A 19257-nucleotide genomic window follows, 5' to 3' on the forward strand; every position below is an offset into this window, starting at 1 on the left:
TAGCTTCCAATATGTCAGTAAGTTTTGATACTATATTAATTAAGATTGTTATTGAACAGTGTTGAGTCTGCCTGGAGTAATTTTGTGCCTGCATGCCTTTTTTGTAAGCCTATTTCCAATTTGTGTGTAGTATTTAAAGCAGTGTAATTATATCAGGCATACTTATGTTATTATTAGCTGTTATACAGTAACAAATCCACTGCCAAATTTCTGTTTCTGTTTCTGTCATCTCTCTGCTAGTCCTTGTATATGCCAGTCCTCTCTCTGCAATGCACTGCAGTAATTTTAGATAAAAATAATACTGTAGTACTAATTCTTCAACTTTTATCAGCTCCAACTAAGGCAAGATCTATGCAGCACAGTCTGCTTTTTTTTAAATACACAAAAATTAGAGTTTTGAAGTTGTTAAAGAGCAATGCAGACAAATAAAACAGTTTAGATAAAGGAGGAATTCATTTTTAAGCTGGATTTTACTGGCTCTGTCCAGTAGAATGAAACAATCTATTCTGAGATGTGTTTGAGAAGTTGTGACCAAAAACAAAAAACCCCCATACTATTAAACAGTCTGTTTTTAATAAAAATATAGAAATATATATATATAAGCATTAGTTAAAAGTTTCACTAAAATAAGATGCATATAGCCAGAACAATGATAGAATGGAGAAACGGTTAGGCTTAGGTGTTACAGTAAAGGTTAGCTTTAGGTTAGGAGACCAAGGAAGGACGAGATAAGTGGTTTAGACAAGAGAATAAACTACTTAAAGACATTTACAATTAGATGAAACCGAAAGAAGGATTGCAGCGTAAGAGGAGGCTGCAGTAAAAAGAAAACTTAGAGAGCAGCTCAGATCATGAGGACTACCCCTAGAGAGCAACTGGGGGATATCCGGAGTTCACAAAGGAAAGCATATTTTAGTTTGCAGAAAAGTTGCTCAGACAGGACAACAGTCTGTACAGAAGGACCTGCAGATAGGAATGTCCACTGGAAATTTGCACGGTAGCCTCTGGCAAGCTTCCAGCCCAGACAGACTTTCGTCACACACCTTATAACTTTATCTGTGGTCAGCTGCCACTGCAGCCAACAGTCTGAAACTCAGAACCATAACCTTGAACTGTACAGCAGACGTTCAGCTTACTTTAAGATCTACTGCTGATAATTATTTTAATTGTACAAAAAAGACCTTTAATCCTGACTTTAACTAAATTCCAACAGAATCAGCCTGGGCTTCTGGTTTTAACTGGCGTCAGAACAGAAGTGAAACCAAAAAGTCATAAAAAGTAAAATGTGTGAGAGCTGATAGCTCTGACCTCAACTTATACCAAGGCCCTGATAAGAAGCAGCAAGGAACTGGTAAAACATGTGTGTGTGTGTGTGTGTGTCTGCTGTATGATAAACGTTTTGGGTGTGTAAACAGAACTGTTTTCCTTTTTTTCTCTGTTCTTGTACAACATGTAAAATAGTCCCCAATGATCAAACAATAACAATAATAACATCAATACAGACCTGAAACAACTGGAAGAATATTATTACTGCAGCATTTAGTGAGCTGCTCTGCCTGGAACTGTAAAAAAATAACGTGCGAGTCTCTCTTTTGTCATCAACTTTATACCTACAGCTCCCATTGTTTTAATTAGCTTGGCTATATTATAGTTTTATTCTGCTTAAACTGTTACCAGCTATTACTGTCGTTTAAAATAAGACTTACATCGAGCTACAGCTATGGTGAAGCAAATCTAAACAAATGTTGAATGTGCTGAAGGGCAGTGGCCAGAATACGAGTACCACTAGTAAACAACGTTTGTTCAGTTGTTTGATAAATTGAATCTGTATCATTAATTGGAGTAATTGGTTTAATCCAGAGCTGCTTACACCCCTGCTGGCACGATACTTTGACCCAGTAATAAAATAGGAAGTACCCATTAACTGAATTTAGGTCATCAAAGATTTAAACGTTAAACAACAGTTTCAAAAACATTTTGAAAGCATGGCTACTCAAGTATTGTGAAAACACACAATTCTCTTGTCTGAGGTTTGTGCAGCAAATGAACACTCAGTACTTGTCCTCAGCTCTAAAGACCTCTGTAACCAGGCAGATATCCATGGCCAGACAGGGGTCAGCGCTTATCTGAAACAGGAAGGCTTATCTCAGTCAGTAATGCTGCATACCTACCAGAAATATTATCATAGTTTTATTTGTATAGTACTTTTTTTGGATAAAAAATTGAAAAGAAACGGTATTAAGCTTTGCCAAAACGGAAAGCTCAACTGTAAAAATGTTTTCAGCAGTCACTTAAAAAAGTACCACTGATTCAGCTGATTTAATAGGACTGACTTATTTAAGTGATGTGATGTGATAGCGTTCTCATCAGTGTGTCTTTCCCACGAAGTTGGGAAAGACACTCTAATTAATTTTTATGAAATCCATGTTTACTATCTCTCTGCAGCACTTGTGCAGTTTTTTAATGTCATGTTTGTTTTAATATTGTTGCACTTCCTCTTTGTTTTTATAAGTCAGTAATAACACCTTTGTTTGACACTGTTTTGTTGTTGCTGGCATTAAATATAGTTGAGGGTGTAGAGTTGTTATTCTTCTGTTGGGATGACTCTAATTTCCAAGGAGAGAGGTTGAACGTTTAAATCAAGAAACTACACTGAAGACTTCTTGTCTGTCTGTGTGTGCACGCTGTGATATCCTAGGATGAGTCGACAATCCTCACAGTGAAATATTGTTAAAAACTATTACGCTTTCAGCAGGGCTGATTTATCAGTGGGTTGATATTATCGATTTGCAGATCTATTGGTATTATAACAGCTGATGTTTTGATCATAGTTTGTCCGTCAGAAGGCACTGTAAAACTTCCCTGTCGGCAACACACGGGAAGCAAAATGACCAGATCTGAGTAGAGTCAGTCAGTAAATACATAACTACACATAACAATTGTTAAGGAAATCGATTTATGGTTTTATATGTCTGAAATAAAACAAAATATGGGCTAATAGATCAGAACAGTAGATTTTGATTTTTTTAATCACTAAATATTGGTATAATTTTTTTTGTAATATTTTTTTTGAGCGTCAAGAATGTAATACAAAGATATACATGTAACGAAGTCACAATGCTCCTTTTTATATATGTACCCCACCCCAAGAACATATTGGACACCAACCCAGAGAGCAAGAAAGGAAAAAAAAGTCTGATTTGACCTTTTCAAGTAGTGGGCAGAAATTTTCTTCATAGAGATTTGCACAATCTCTTGTTATATTTATGCATAAATACTTAAAGCTGTTTTTGGCTGTTTTGAAAGGTATAGTACTGCTCTGTATTTGAAGAGCCAGGTCATTAACAGGATAGCATTCGCTTTTACTGAAGTTCAGTTTGTACCCAGAGAAGGAGCCATAGCTGCTTAGGGTGTGGATGATATGGGGGACACATGAAACGGGATCAGATACATATATTAACAGATCATCTGCATATAGGGACACTCTATGCTCTTTATCCATCCTACGAATACCTGCAATTGATGGCAAGGTTTTGAGTGTAATAGAGAGGGGCTCTATGGCCAGGGCAAATAACAAATATTGGTATTAGTCTTAGAAAAAGCTGTATCAGCGGGGGAGAAGTTATATGTTGAAAGTGATTAAGACTTTCTAAATGTCTTTAACCTCCTAGGACAGGGGTGCGCAATCTCAGTCCACGAGGGCCGGTGTCCCTGCAGGTTTTAGATGTGTCCTCAAACCAACACAGCTGATTTAAATGGCTAAATTAGCTCCTCAACATGTCCTGAAGTTCTCCAGAGGCCTGGTAACGAACTAATCATGTGATTCAGGTGTGTTGACCCAAGGTGAGATCTAAAACCTGCAGGGACACCGGCCCTCGTGGACTGAGATTGCCCACCCCTGTCCTAGGACCTGGCGTCCACATATGTGGACATCACATTTTGGGTTATTTAGACCAAAATACTCAATTTTGCTCTACAAGGGCCTGATATCCACTTACGAGGACATTATACTGCTACTGTTCTATCAAAATTTTAAACAAATATCCTCATATGTGGCTCTGATTTTTCATAAAAACAAAAATAAGGTAAAAAAAAAAAATCTGGTAATTCTTTGTTTTTACATTCATTGGGCCCCAATAGGACCAAATATCAAAGAGAAATTAAAAATGCATGCCGTGGAGGAGTTCGGGTCTTAGGAGGTTAAAGGTCTATCTGGCTGACTTGCAACCTTCGCTCTTCAGTGTACATTTGTGTTTGACAGTGTTGGTGTGCTTAGTGATCTCATTTTGCAGAAAAAAAATAACTGAAGTGAGATAAATACAAAAAAAAGGTGATAAATTGCAATATTGTTTCAAAATGTTATAAATGGTAATAACATTGTGTCTTCAGCGAAGCATTGTGATAATATTGTATTGTGGGGTATCTGGTGATACACACCTCCAGTATTTACCTGAAAACAACAAAAATTATCCTTCACATGCTTGTAGCATGACAGGAAAGTTATTGCATCTTGGGACTCCTTGAATATCTGAACCAAATTTCATATTTTAGTGTATATTGTTATAGTCTGAACCAAAACAGTGGACCGACTAACCAGTGGTGCTATCACTAAATGGAGAATGCTTGTTGAAAGCAGCTGTTTTGCAGAGCAGTGGAGCCACATGTGCAAAAAAGGGTCAATGAACTATTGGAAGTTGAAACAAAAAAAGTACAGAAAATAGTATTTTATTGTGAGCCATGGAACCCATCATGTAGAGCAAAGGCTCTCCAGAGGAAAATGCTAAACAGACGTGTGTCTGTTTAGCATTTTCCTGTTGCTATAAAACAAGAATAAGTCTTTCTACTGAACTGATCGCTGGACTGCCTTCATGGCGTAGTGGTTTATTATTGTGACCCCCCCTGAGCCCGGGCTCAGTGGGCCACAAGCTTATATCTGTATCCTCAGTACAGCCCGGATGCAGTAAATTGGAGGGCTGCTTTGGAAATGGCATCCGGCTTAGAAGTCTGTCTCAAATCAAACATACAGATCCGGCCCTCTGGGAAATAAGGGAGCAGCTGAAACTACCTAGCACTGAATTGCTCTGCAGTCTATCTAATGTTCTGGTGTTACAAATGGACAGAAATCAGAGACTTCTGAGTGAATCATTCCAAATACCTGTGACTTCCACATACCAGTGTTTTGCATTCATGATGCTTCACTTGCTGATCGAAGCAGCTATCATTATTTTAGAGTTAATGCAAGTTAAAGTTAATAAACAACAATTAAATGTGCAGCTCTATTCACATTTAACTCTAGCTTTTCTAGTTTGTGCTTGCAGAGCTCTTCTTAAATCAAGAACTCTGCAAGCAAAGGGCGTTTTAGCTGAGCTACACCACACAATGCTGACTACAGGTATTGCTTGTATATAGATCTCCAAAAGTTGATTCTGTTCATCTGGACGTAGCGTTTTGTGGGAGAAACGTTTCGTCACTCATCCAAGTGACTTCTTCAGTCTCAGCTGACTGCAGGTTTCCCCAAATCTTATAAACAGTACATTTGCGTAATGACTGAAACCAGCCCATTTAGGAACAATGGGCTGTATATATCTATATATATATATATATATATATATATAGATATATAGAGTTGTATATAGATATATTTTCAAATAAGGCACAGTGAGACAGTGTTGTTTTTATTAAGATTGTTCAGGTTGTTGTATTACATAAGCTGCTTCATTCATAAAGTGTTCCATCCAATGCAACATGTACTGAATGGCCAGTTGTAAAGTAGTATTTATTAGCAGTTGCTGCAAAGCAAAGCTTGAATAACCAAAAAAAACCAACCCTAAAATCCTTCTCTGCAGCAGTGCCTCCTTAACATTGTATTTCACTCTAAGTTGTTCCTTTCTCATTTTATCTCTTCTTTTTCACCTGACAGGTGCATGTCTATTTTTAAGCGGCACATGGCCTGCATTCTGCTGACAAACATGGACCCACCCACCACAGAAAATCAGAACGGCCTCCCGCCAAATCTCGACTTGGCCACTGGACCGAAGCGAGACACAAAGGCCACCTGTCTGAGCGTCTACCAGTACTGCGAGAAGAAGGAGGGAGGAGAGGGCGGGGCAAGTTATTCAGAAATTGTCCTCACGTTTCCACCTGGAGAGTACGTAGCAGAGGAACTTTGCATCTCTGCAGCGAAAGCGTGTGGTGAGTCACAACTGTGTTTCAGTTCACGTGTTTGCCCACACATGCAGTATATAGTTTCATTTACACATCTGACATTCTTTGGTTGAGCCATTTTCTAACCTCAGCTTAACAAAAAAATTGTTTTAAAGAAAACAACAGATGTTAACTGTGCGTTACAAACAGTGCATAAATTCACACTGAAATCCTCTTAAAAGGTGACTGGTGTCTTTATAACACATTTCTTTCTGTAAGAAGCCACTTGAACTGTAAATAGGTCACAGTACAGTTAAGGATTGTTTTAATTAAGTGTTTATAGTAATGAAATCTAAAGGTTCTTCTGTATCCAAAGATTCTGGCAATGAAATACCATCCTTAACCAACAAGACATTTTTGGATTACAAATTTCACTTAGAAATGTTGCATAAAAACAGCATTCCTTTCACATTCATGGCGTACAACTCTTTCAATGAAAATAAAAGGGTCCTTTTCATTCAGCTAAACTTAGTGAAGTATTAAATCAGCAGGCCACTGCTTTTAATTTTACATTGTGCTACATTCCTGTTATTTAAAGCAGATTTGCAGAAGATAACAAAATATATTGTTTCACTGAATTCATTATACCTGAATAATGGATGTTATTTACATTATTTCTGGATGAATAGGCTGATGCACTGTACAGCACCTGAGTTGATGCTGGATATTCGTATTAGGAACCACTGTAGCCTTTATCAATTTTAGGGTGTTTTCAGGCAGTTGAATAAATTAGCTGAGCTGCATTTTTGGGAAAAAACAACTTTTTTCTTTGAATATGATTTGTTCTTGATTAAAATTGCTCTAAATTGGAAGTACTTCTACTTTGAGATGATAACTCTTTGCCTTCTGCCCCGCCAGAACAATGTGAGCCCGTTATCTGATTTGTTAACTTTTGTTTGGTCTGGTGTTCCAGTGCATTAGACATTAAATACCATACCTTTTTGTTCATCTTTCATTTATTCTTTATAAATGCAAGAAAAAACCTGAAGAAAAACCAACACAAAAACTGCCAGACAAAAAAAACAATAATGTGCTGAATCATTGTCAGATTATAGCTGATGGTTTGCAGACTGCATTTTGAACAGAATTTCCTAGGAAGGGGAACTTGCAATAATTTTAACTCCATTCTGACAAGAAATTATTTGACTCTAAATTAAAGATTTCTACATTCCCAAACTGCTCTCAGATGGTTGTGCATAATTGTGGTAGACTTGTGAAAATGGTAACTTGAACTGTCAGAATTTGTACTTAACACTAACTTTGTACTTTTAAAAAACCTAAGCCCTAATTACGCAGGCCTCAAGACTGGTGAGCGACCTCCTGGCAGCCATCAGTCACAAAAAAAATCCAAAACATTCCCAATCAGATCAGAATAATGGCCAAGCTGAAGCACAGGCTCAAATAATATCCTCCCACGCACAGCACATTAACCCTAGAACACTATCGCCGGGTGATTTACACCCGGGAAAATACATTTACATGATTTCTCTCTCCTGCAGCTGTTTGCATGTCGAGGAGCCTGTGCCTTCACCAGGGAAGTCTCAAATTTCCCAGGAATGGGTGGACCAAAGACCAGCTTTCCAGAGTCATTATTTTGTTTTAGGAGGGTTTTTTTTCATTTTGTTAGACATGGCACAGTTGAAAGTAAAAGAAGACCACTCTAATTTGTCATGTGTTGTCATATTTTGATATATTTGATTACTTTTTATTGGTTATATTATATCGGGTAAAAATCACCCGGCATTAGTGATTGTGTTACTATTTATAGCGATAGTGTTCTAGGGTTAAAAACCCAACAAAGTTCACACAACTGACCGTTTGTGTTCTTGTGAAACTAAATCAGTACAGCCCTCTCCACCAAATATTTTAAAGAGGTGGTTTAATCCCCTCAATTAAGAAAAGCTGTAAAGGAGCATTGAAGTTCCTTAAATTGTCTTTTAAAGTAAGATCAGAATTAGATTGCGTAGGCCAGTTTTTAGTTGTGAAAACAGAACTAAGATAGTCAGGCCACTTTGTCATCTTCTCCTTCTAGAAAACTCAGATCAGGAAGTTGTCTCACTGTGTGTCTATTTTCCCCTATGTGCACCCTTCCTTCTGGAACGGTTGAATGAAGTCTTTTTACCATGAGCTCTATTTATATTTCCCTACTTTTTATAGTCTTTATTTCATTGTCTCCTTTCTGCCTCTTTGTCGATTCTTAAACTTGTACTTTACCTTCTGACTGTCTCTTAAACTGTTTCTTTTGTTGGTTAATTGCAGTTGAATTTAGCTGAATAAGCTGAGTAGTTTGATACTAGGATATTATTTATTAGAGAATCATTGATGTTCATTTAAATGGGTAGGGCAGGACATCTTGCTACCAGACTGAAGTTAATTATACCCTCCTTCTTTGCAGTCATCCCTAGTACAATTTCTTCCTTTTAGTCCTCACATAGAAAGAAGTTAAAAAGTAAGATGCAAGGATGTTCTGCTTCATTGTTCAGTTTCTAAAAAAAGCATACAAAGTTATTAAATCTAACATACAGTACAAATCTCTTAAATTGTAAAACTGCAGTAGTTTAGTCTTCAGTGCACTTGAACTTTTTATACTGTTTTGATTGTAATACATATCACAAGGTAGGAGTTGCCTGTACATTAAGCTTGTTAGCACTTTGACTTTACTTCCCTTGTTGTGGTTGAGCCCATTTCCTCCTCGGCAGCGCTTCTGTCCTCACGCTGTTGCTTCACATGTGTGAGGGCTTCCGCATGCGTGATGACATTTTATGCCCTGTAAGTTCAGTTCGAACACTGATAAAACACCAGTTGTTTTCTTCATGGGACTTTTTATGCCTCAGCATTGTAGACCGCCGTGGCCTGACCCAGACGAATAAAGTTCATCAATCATGCTAAGGAGCTCAGTCAGGAATCCACTATCTCAGGAACATCCAAGGGAAACATTTTCAGATTTGGCAAAAACATTCATTTTAACTTAACTGGCTTTCCTAGTTCAAGTCTAGGCCACTGTCCCGGTGTCCATTGTGTTCTTCTAAACATTACACAGTACATTACCATGAAAAGCTGGAGAGGCTTTCTTTACATGGGGCCCAGGCATGAACAAGATTGAAGGATGAACTAGTTGGACGTGACAAAATACAATATTGTGCCAAATACAGTGTCATTCTCTTAATATTTTGCTTCCATTTTGCCAGATTTGTTATCATTTTTACCAACGTTTTGAGCAATACTTTGCCAAGCTTTCTGAAGGTCTTTCTGAGGTTTTCTTTGGAGTGTTGGCGACTTTCAGAGGAAGGTTTTCTTTTTCTTTTCTTTTTCTTTAAAGACACTTAACAATGACCTGTGAATCATTCAAGCATAAAAAAGCACCGAAGTAATGAACAAGCGTTGGATCCACACGTAACAGGCAACGTACCAAGAAAACAGAGCCCGCACTTCAACATCATTGAAGCAGTATGGGATTGTCTTGACAGAGATTCGGACAATAGGCAAACAGCATCCAAAGAAAAGCTTTAGATTTCCTTGAAGAACCCAGGAGAAATATTCTTAATGAATGCTTATAGACATTAAAAGAAAGTCTAAGAGTCATAGTAGTCGTACTAAATACTGACCTTACTAGAGCTTTTTAGAATTTTACAAACTTTGTTTTTGCCCTATATACTCTATTTCCATGTATATATACACAAGTTTCAACAAATTAATTTCACCATTTCCTACAAAAATATAAATACATGATGGGTTATCAAGCATTGTTACATAATACGGTAGAAATACTAATTACTACAGATGTATATGAAGTTGTCCATCCGTTGTTAGCCTATATGCATCATCATCATTATCATCAAACTTCTAGCACACAGGGAAATCGCTGACTTTCAATGTGGGGGGAAGCATATCAACCAGCGGTAACTAAAGAGACACTACAAAGAGAATATTTGGTTGTTGTTGAGCATCTTAATGCAGTTGTTTGCAGTCTGCAGTGATGCCACAAAGCATCCTGCATGTGTAAAAAAAAAAAAGTCTAAATATCAGCAGTTTGTTTAGTGAAATTGTTTTTTTATATTTAGGAACTGGTTATTGATCTGTGCAATTAAGTGTTTACTGAAGTGACTTTTAAACACGGGATGATGTTAGACACTGTAGGACGAAATGATTGGAAAATAACTGCTAACGGAGTTAAACTAACAGCACCTTAAACATTTAAATGAATGAATTCATTTAAAACAATATGTATATTTATTCTTTTTCCAGGGATTTGTCCAGTGTTCTGCAGCTTGTTTGGCCTAATGAGGGAAAGTGACCGGACATGGTTCGCCCCAAATCATGTCTTTAAAGTGGACCACTCATCCTGTGAGAAACTGCACTTCAGAATCAGGTAGACAGTTGTACTTTTTAGTTTTTTTTCTGATTTCTGATTTTTCTGATTTCTTAATCTGTTTCAGATTTTTCAAAGTTTTTTCCTCTCTTTTTCTCTTTTCTCTTCTTTTCCATGATCACCCCTCTTGTCCAGATACTATTTTCCTGGCTGGTACAACAGCAACAATTCATCATACGCTCATCGCTATGGTTTGTCTAAAGGGATGGAAAGCCCTGTGATGGATGACTGTGTCATGGCATACCAGTTTTTTCAGGTTAGTCTTAACGCTTTATACCTCATAAAGAACAGTAAGACAGTCATTTTGTTTTTGTAGAGCCATAGAGTCTGCAGGGTCTGTTTAATGCCTTCACCCTTTCTTTATCGTCTGCGCATGTGGTTTCTTTCTCTTTTTTTTGAGCACTGTTGGGTGGGAGATAAAATGTGCTTGTTTCTCTGTCTCTCTGACTGGCTGCCAGTCTGTCTGTCATGTCAGCCCAGTGTTTGGTACAAATTAAGAAAACAGGAAGTGGGGTAGTGAGAGTGTTCAAGAAGCACAAAATGGGGAACAGGTCCGGGTTTTTGTTTATGTGTGTGCATGCACACAAATGTTTTTGTGTGCATGTTTTTAAAATAGCTTCTGTTACTTTTTTTTTTTATCTTGTCATGTTTGTGCTAACCTCACTTGCAGGCATTGTCTGTTGAGTTTTGTTTTTATCACCATTGCCACATTGACACCCTGAGCTGTGCGACAAAACAGACGAGTTTGTTTTGGTGGACTTCTGCAATAATTCAGCCACGTAGTTGTTTGCTGATGAAATAATGGATAAAAAGAGTTGTGCATTAAATTTGTGCATTTTCTGTCATTGAGGCTGCCCCTCCCTAAGCCTGCTTCTGTTGGAGATCTGTTCCTGCTAAAAGGGAGTTTTTCCTTCCCTCTGTCACCAAACACTTGCTCACAGGGGATCACTGGATTGTTGGGTTTCTCTCTTTAGCACACATTGGTGGCAGTTCTTGAAGCATGGGTAATTTTGTAGGTCTGGTACACGGGAAGATGCTGAAACAGTTGGAAAAGATGAGAAAACATTTTTTAAATGGGCACAATTTTGTTTCCTGTTTTGAGTTCTCATTAATGCTGAATCTCTCTTTTTTTGAGTTTAGTCAAACCCTCTGGAAGTAATAATATAAATGTCTGTAGAGCTGTGTTGATGTCATAGTACATCACAGCATTATATTATGGGGTCTTTACGATATGCATCCTCCATATCCTCCTCTGATTTTTAACTGATGCTATGGAAGAAATTATAATCATTCTTTATATTAACATTAAAATAGCTGCTCTCTTTAAAAGATACCGTTTTTTTCAGACCATAAAGCGCACCGGATCATAAGGCGCACTGTGGATGAACAAGTCTGTTTTCATAAATAAGGCGCATTAAGCAAAACAAAACAATCAGATGAGTCAAACTTTACTCAACTCATTCTTCTTGCTTCCTCCACTTCCGTACCATTGATTCATTAATGTTGAATTCTCTCGCAGCTGCTCTATTCCCATGTTGTTGCAGTATATTAATAACTAACCTCGTATTGTGCTTATCTCAGTTGTTCTCCTGACTGAAGTTTGATCCGTTTATAGCATCCTGCCATGCGATTGCATTTGTCCCTAACCATCGGGAACCCTCACCTGTCTTCATTTATGTATTTTTATGTACATTTATTTACGTTATAATTCTTTTAGATATCTCTCAGTCAGAACATGGTATATCATGTTTAGGTGGAAACTAGAGAGCTAACTTCCTGCTAACTTCTAACTCTGTTAAATTTAATAAATTCTGTTTTCATGGATGCCTGGATGTTAAACTTAATTGTTACACCTGGTAAAGCAGCAATGCTGATCATTTTATTAAAGATGAAAGAATTTAGACAGTTTTTAACTCTCAGTGATGCTGCAGTGTTCGTTTGACTTTGGGACCTGAAGCGAACAGAGTTTTGGACCCAGATTACTCCGCGAGGCTGCTGACTACAGTAGCTGTAATGCTCCGACAATCCATCAAGCGGTGCGGCTTCGTAGCTTTCCAAAGTCATAATAAAACATGTTTTGACAGATTTTTGAGCGCCGTGTACCACTTAAAATCGGTTTGAGGTCAGTAAGCACAACCAGAATTCATACATAAGGCGCACTGTCGATTTTTTTAGAAAACTAAAGGATTTTAAGTGCGCCTTATAGTGCGGAAAAAATGGTACTTGGTTTCTGTTTACCCTGCTGCTCCTAATCTGATTAAGTTTTAGCTTTAGTCATACTTACTTTTTTTTGTGTGTATCATTCATCAGTTTCCTTTTGTTCATTTTCTTTTGTCAGTGGCGTAGTGACTTTCTGAATGGCTGGGTTGATATTCCAGTTAGCCATGAAGCGCAGGAGGAGTGTCTGGGCATGGCCGTGCTGGACATGATGAGGCTCGCCAAAGAGAGGGGGCAATCAGCAGTGGACATCTACAATGACAAAAGGTAGCTTGCCGTCTGTTTCTTATTTTCCAATCTGCTCAAAAACTAAATTTTAGCAGTCTTTTATAGTTTTACTAACCCATTAAGACTTCCTGGATTGTTTTTTTTAGGGCCTGAGGACACGAAGTGTGAATGCCCTGTTGTATCTGCTCCATTTATTGTTATTATTATTTTATGTCTTTGATCACCTTTTTCTGATCTTCCATGAAATTTTGCACATTTTGCAATATTTGACAGGTCACACCTAGTGGGAACAGGAAATGTCATGTTTTACACTTTCAGGTACTGCTTCAAGGCAGTTGACCCCAGAAACCCCAGGAAGTCCTGAAGGAGTTGGTTTTAGGCCCAACTGAAAAAAAGAGCTTTCATCAAAGGGCATGACCCTGGTGGCATAGGGAATTTCAATGTTTTGCCATGAAGGATGACATTGCTCTAACTTAAAGACATCTAAACTAATCTTCTGCAAAAAAAAATCCTAAACATATAAACTTGGAGCCTGAAGATCTGTCAGTGTGTGAAGGAAAAGCCTTTCCTTAAGTGTTGCAGATAATGATGTAATCAAGCCGTGTTAAGAAATAGAATAATTAAAAAAAAGGAAATGAAAATGGGAAAATACATTTCCTGTAAAATGAAAAAAATACTATCCACTGGAGTGGAGGGGATTTTTTTCAAGTTGCTTAAGGTTTTAGACATTGTGGGGCTTTAGTGATTAACTTGCCTGTGCAATATTGCATGGAAGTTGGCAACAGTGTCCTTGGATTGGCAAACTACGGTGGTGCTTTTTAGGCTGTGCTCGACCTAAAGGTTTATTACACCCCGTACCTGGCCAGAACCAACCTGCCAGAGCCATCCTGAGGAATGGCATCAAACAGGCCAAGGAGGCCTACAAGAGGAGGATAGAAGTAAGGAAGGATAGAGGGCGTCTTCACAGACAACAACCTCTGCCAGGTATAGAGAGGCATCCAAGCCCTCACCAACTGTAAAGGCCAGAGCCCCCCAACCCCTGACAGCAGTTTCAAAGTTGCAGAGGAGCTCAACACCTTCTTTGCCTGGTTTGATCCTTGTAGTGCTGCGTTCCCGGCCCCTACTGTACGGCCTGTAAACACATGACTGTACACCAACCCAAACAACCAACGTCATGGTCAAGTATGACACCACCATAGTTGGTCTCATCTCTGATGGAGATGAGACAGCGTACAGGGTTGAGGTAGAGAACTTGTCCTGCTGGTGCTCAGAAACCTGAAGCTGAACATCCTTAACCCTCTCAAGGCAGGCGTTGCAGATTTGCAACAGTTAAAACACTAACAACCTGATTACCCCACATACATATTTTATGAGTTTTTTTTACTCAGAAGTACCACTGCAGGACTTGGTTGTGCATTAGCAACTAAAACTTAATTTGAGCCTGAGAGGGTTAAACAAAAGAACTCAAAATAGACTTCAGGAGGCACAGACAGGTCCACTCTTATTATAAACAGAGAACAGGTGGAATCTGTCTCCACCTACAGGTTTCTGGGCACCCACATCTCAGCTGATCTCACCTGGACTCACAACCTGGTAAAGAAGGCCTAACAGCAGCTGCACTTCCTCCGTGTCACGAGGAATAATAACCCGGACCGAAAGCTGCTGCTGGCCTTTTACAGCTCCTTAGTGGAGATTGTGCTCTCCTATTGTATGGGTGTTTAGTATGCAGGGGCCACGACTGAGAACAGGAAGTCTGCACAGAGGGTAATTAACACGGGCCCAAAAAAATAGTTGGTTGCCCTCTGCCACCTTCGTCCTAGTCATGGGACACAGGACTGGGCCATCATCATCTTAAGGATAATCAAGGATTGCTGGTATTTTGCTCAACTAGTATACATGTAATCTGTGGATTTAGAGAAGGCATTCGAAGGCGGTATCCTATCCAGATTTCTTAACGAGTATGGGTTATTGGGTCTGTTGCTGCATGCTGTTCACTTTTACTGTAGTGAGAGCTTGGAGTAATTCAGACTAATTCCCTGGGGGTATTGAACTGCCAGGGCTGCTTTTTATCACCGGTTCATAATCTTTATGGACAGAATTTACAGCCAAAGAGCATGTGAGGTAAGGTTCAGTGATCTGCTTAGGTCATTAGACTAGAATGTGCAACAGGAAAAAAGACCTTGGTTGCACCCAGAACTTCCTGGAAAGGTTATATATCTAGGCTAGTGTTCCACTAGAAGACCTGGAATAGGTGGTTGGGGAGACCGATCAACCTCTCCTTAGACCTGTGGCTATGCAACCCTTGTGGAAAACTGTAAAATATGGTATTCATTTGTTAAAAATAAAAAAAGGGACTGAGTGCTTTAAACTTTAGTGAGGGATACATGTATGAGGTGCAATCAGGAGAGTTTATCAAAGAAGTAGATCGAATTTGCTGCACTTTTGCTGCAACCAATAAGAATCTGGATAAGATCACGGACAGAACCCACTGAGCTTATTGCATGATGTAGAAATAACTGCAATTCAAGGGAAATTCAGTCCCTTGCATATGCTGCAAATTTTTTGACCTAAATAATTAGAAATGCTATTTCCTGTGCTGGTGTATGTGGTATAGCTTATGAATAACAATATCAGAGTAGTGTGACAGACACGGTGTTCATGCAGTTAAATAAAATACCTGTATGCAAAATAAAGTTTCAGTTGAAAATATTTCATCTGTACTAGGCTTGATCACAGGGTCCATATTTGATATGTACATCATATATATATATATATATATATATATATATATATATATATATATATATATATATATCTGCCTGACTAATCATTAGGATGAATTATTTGTAAAGATTTTAGACAGATCCTCCTGAATGACCTCTCTTTTTTTTAGCTACAAGTCCTTCCTCCCAGTGTCCATGCGAAGCCGCATCCAGGAATATAACATTTTGACTCGGAAGAGAATCCGCTATCGCTTCAGGAAGTTCATCCAGCAGTTCAGTGAATGCAAGGCCACTGTGTGTAACCTCAAGCTCAAATACTTAATGAGCCTTGAGATGCTGTTGCCCTCTCTCTACTCCGAGCGCTTCCAAGTCACAGACACCTCCTCAAATGAGGTTACCATCATTGTCACGGGAAATAAGGGCATCCAGTGGTCTAAAGGGAAAGAGGAGGACAGAGCAGAGGAGGTGAGAACAAATTTATTACAAGTGTGTTGCTGTCATGGGTGTGTCTTATCATTGATGCTTGTGTGCATTGATTTAAAAAAAAGAATACAAATAACTATTTTTAACTGTTCTTGTGTGTGTGTGTGTGTGTGTGTGTGTGTGTGTGTGTGTGTGTGTGTGTGTGTGTGTGTGTAGGAGCTGCAGACATACTGTGATTTTCCAGAGGTGATTGACATCAGTATCAAACAAGGCAATAAGGAAGGATCTGCAGAGAGCCGCATAGTTACACTCACCAAACAGGATAACCAGATCATGGTATAGTAAACACTTCTGCTGTGTTATTAGTCATTCTCTGCTGTTACTGAGAAATTTAAATTACAGTTCACTTTGGTTTAAAACTATTTAACTTTCAGTACTGTCTGTTGACCATGTTGCCTTTTGTGGACAGATGGAGGAATGTTCTTTTTAAGAACCACATGTCCTCAAGTGGTGTGTCACAGCATTGAATTTTTGAAAGGGCAACATCTGTTCTTTATTCATTTGAATGAAGTATTTAAGGATATGAAGATAAATAGTTTCAATGGGCCAACATGACTTAAATTCACAGTACACATCCTCCTCCTCCAGACGCCCCACATAATGAAACCATGCCACCACCAGAAATCTTAGGAGCCGACACAACAGACCAACAACTAGCTAAACATAACATCTAAACATAAGACCTAATTTGGTTTTAGTTAAGAAAATATGGAATTAAATTAAATCCAATGAAGCGGGATCCCCACACCCTAAAATAATACAGAGAAACTCCAGCAATCAAACATCCATCTATGAGCAAGCGCTTGGTTCCAGGGCGAAGGAAACATTCCCTTTTAACAGGAAGAAACCTCCAGCAAAACCAGGCTCATGGAGGGGCAGACATCTGCTCCGACCTGTTAGGGGTGAGAGAGACAGGACAAAAGACACACTGTGGAAAAATAAATTGTTTTCCTACCAGTTTGAAGTTTATTCTGCATCTCCACATCAGTTTAACGTCCTCAACATCAGTTCCAGTATCATGATAGATGCTCAGCAGTTCAATAGATATGCTCTGTGGGCAAAACATGTCTACTCTTCTTAATCTTTGAATACAGGTATTTTTAGTTCAATTGATACAGGTGTATAAAATCAAGCACCTCACCATGCAGTCTGCCTTTACAAACATTTGTGAAAGAAAGGATGGGCCATTCTAAAGAAGACACTGAATTCATAATAGGTACCACCATTTCAACAAGTCAGTTCCTGAAACTTCTTCTTTTTTCCTACAGTCAGCTGCAGATAGTATTACTGCAAAGTAGGAACTTTTAGAAACCACAGCAACTCATTTACCAAGTGGCAGACTACATAAAGTTACTTGGTGAGTCACCGAGTACTCACAGCTCTGCTGACTCAATATCTTTAGAGTTCCAGACCTCCTGTGGCATTAACGGCAGCATAAACACTGCACCAGGAGCTTTGTGGCATGGGTTTTCATGGCTGAGCAGCTCCTGTAGGTGTAATGCACTTATATTTACTTAGATTATTTAGTAAATATAGTGTATGTATTCAGACAGTTGAATGAACGCTTAGTACTGGCAGCAGATAACAGGCACGTGTCACCAGTGGCAGCCATCATGGATCAAGATGGTAGCAGTATCAACTTGGGGACTCTGAGCTGAACTCTCACAACTAAATGATGTTAAGTTGTCCTCATTTGCTCATGTATAAGATACTTTGTTGCTTCCAGCACACAAAATAAGTAAAATCCTGCATCTGTATTTCTGTATCCCTCTGCATTGGCTCACAATGAAGGAGCTGGAATTTCGCTCGCTCTCAGTGGCCGTGTCATTCGTGTCACTGATTGATGGATACTACAGGCTGGTGGCCGATGCCCATCATTACCTGTGCAAAGAGGTAGCGCCGCCACGGCTTCTGGAGTGCATTCAGAGCTACTGCCACGGCCCTGTGTCGTGAGTATCACACGCATGCATATCATGCATCACGTCCCACATGCACAGTCATGGACACATGAAATCAGCAAAAAACATTCTGTCCCTTTTAATCGCAGGATGGAGTTTACAGTCAGTAAATTGCGGCGCTCCGGTAACCACCAAGGCCTGTACATGCTTCGCTGCAGCCCCAGGGATTATGATAAATACTTCATGTCTTTTGTGGTGGGGGTAAGTAGTGTTAATGTTTGTGGGGAACACTCGATTTCCCACATTACTGCTATGCAATATAATTCGCTTCTTCAGCCTATGACTGCATACATCCAAGCAGATATAAAATATGAAGTAAGATGTTTAAAGTCACTACAATGAAATTGCACAGCTGTTTCTGAAAGTAAACCATGTCCACTGGTTTCCAAAAACCGGAGAAGCAGTGCACACCTGTCTGCACGTGATTTTGATCACATTTTCAGCCACTAGAGGGAGCAATAAGGTTTGGTATCTACTTGCTGCAGACGGTCTATATCTCCCAGCAGGTCACCATACTGTGACTTACTGGATGTTTGTTCTCTGTTTGACTTTAAGTCTAAGTTAGGCTATTTCAAAAATGTGATGTTTCAAGTTTGTTTGAATGAGGGAGGTTTAAGACAAGTAAAAATGACCAGTTTTCAGACCATGTATGGCTGACTGAAACAGCAGTAAGGAAGGGACACAAGGAGTGTCCTTTGTAACATTCAGCACAACTCAGCTGTGGTAACTTTTCTTTTGATTTTCAGTATGAAACGATGGTGGACTATAAGCACTGCCAGATCACAAAGACCGAGTCAGGAGAGTACATTCTAAGTGGAGCCAAGAGGAGCTTTGGTTCACTCAGGGAACTTCTGAATTGCTATCAGAAGGAGGCGCTCCGCACTGATGGGTACACATTTCAGCTGATCAGGTGCTGCCCGCCCAGCCACAAAGGTCAGTGTTCACATCCAGAACATGTATGTGATGAAAACGAAAATGAAAACGTGAAATACAAGCTATTTTCTCATTTCAGAATTGAAGGCACAGTAAAATGCATTTCCACATGCTTTGAGTTTAAAAAAAAAAGCATTTTAAC

General features: G+C 39.0%; 1 protein-coding gene across 2 annotated transcripts in view; it reads left to right on the top strand.

Annotated features, from left to right (window-relative positions):
* The window catches only part of jak2a (Janus kinase 2a), a 37965-nt gene that overhangs the window by 8992 nt on the left and 9716 nt on the right, over window positions 1-19257 (top strand). The window contains exons 2-10 of one of the 2 annotated variants that reach the window (XM_003444421.5): window positions 5921-6192; window positions 10450-10573; window positions 10709-10829; window positions 12912-13057; window positions 15912-16206; window positions 16381-16500; window positions 18016-18173; window positions 18272-18383; window positions 18929-19115. In XM_003444421.5, coding sequence (XP_003444469.2) covers window positions 5925-6192; window positions 10450-10573; window positions 10709-10829; window positions 12912-13057; window positions 15912-16206; window positions 16381-16500; window positions 18016-18173; window positions 18272-18383; window positions 18929-19115 — 1531 coding nt within the window. In that variant the 5' untranslated portion in view covers window positions 5921-5924. Of the gene's footprint in view, window positions 1-5920; window positions 6193-10449; window positions 10574-10708; window positions 10830-12907; window positions 13058-15911; window positions 16207-16380; window positions 16501-18015; window positions 18174-18271; window positions 18384-18928; window positions 19116-19257 lie in introns of those variants that run through there. The other variant, XM_019361172.2, reaches the window with a different exon arrangement.

Source organism: Oreochromis niloticus, linkage group LG7, assembly GCF_001858045.2.
Source record: "Oreochromis niloticus isolate F11D_XX linkage group LG7, O_niloticus_UMD_NMBU, whole genome shotgun sequence".
NCBI lineage: Eukaryota > Metazoa > Chordata > Actinopteri > Cichliformes > Cichlidae > Oreochromis > Oreochromis niloticus.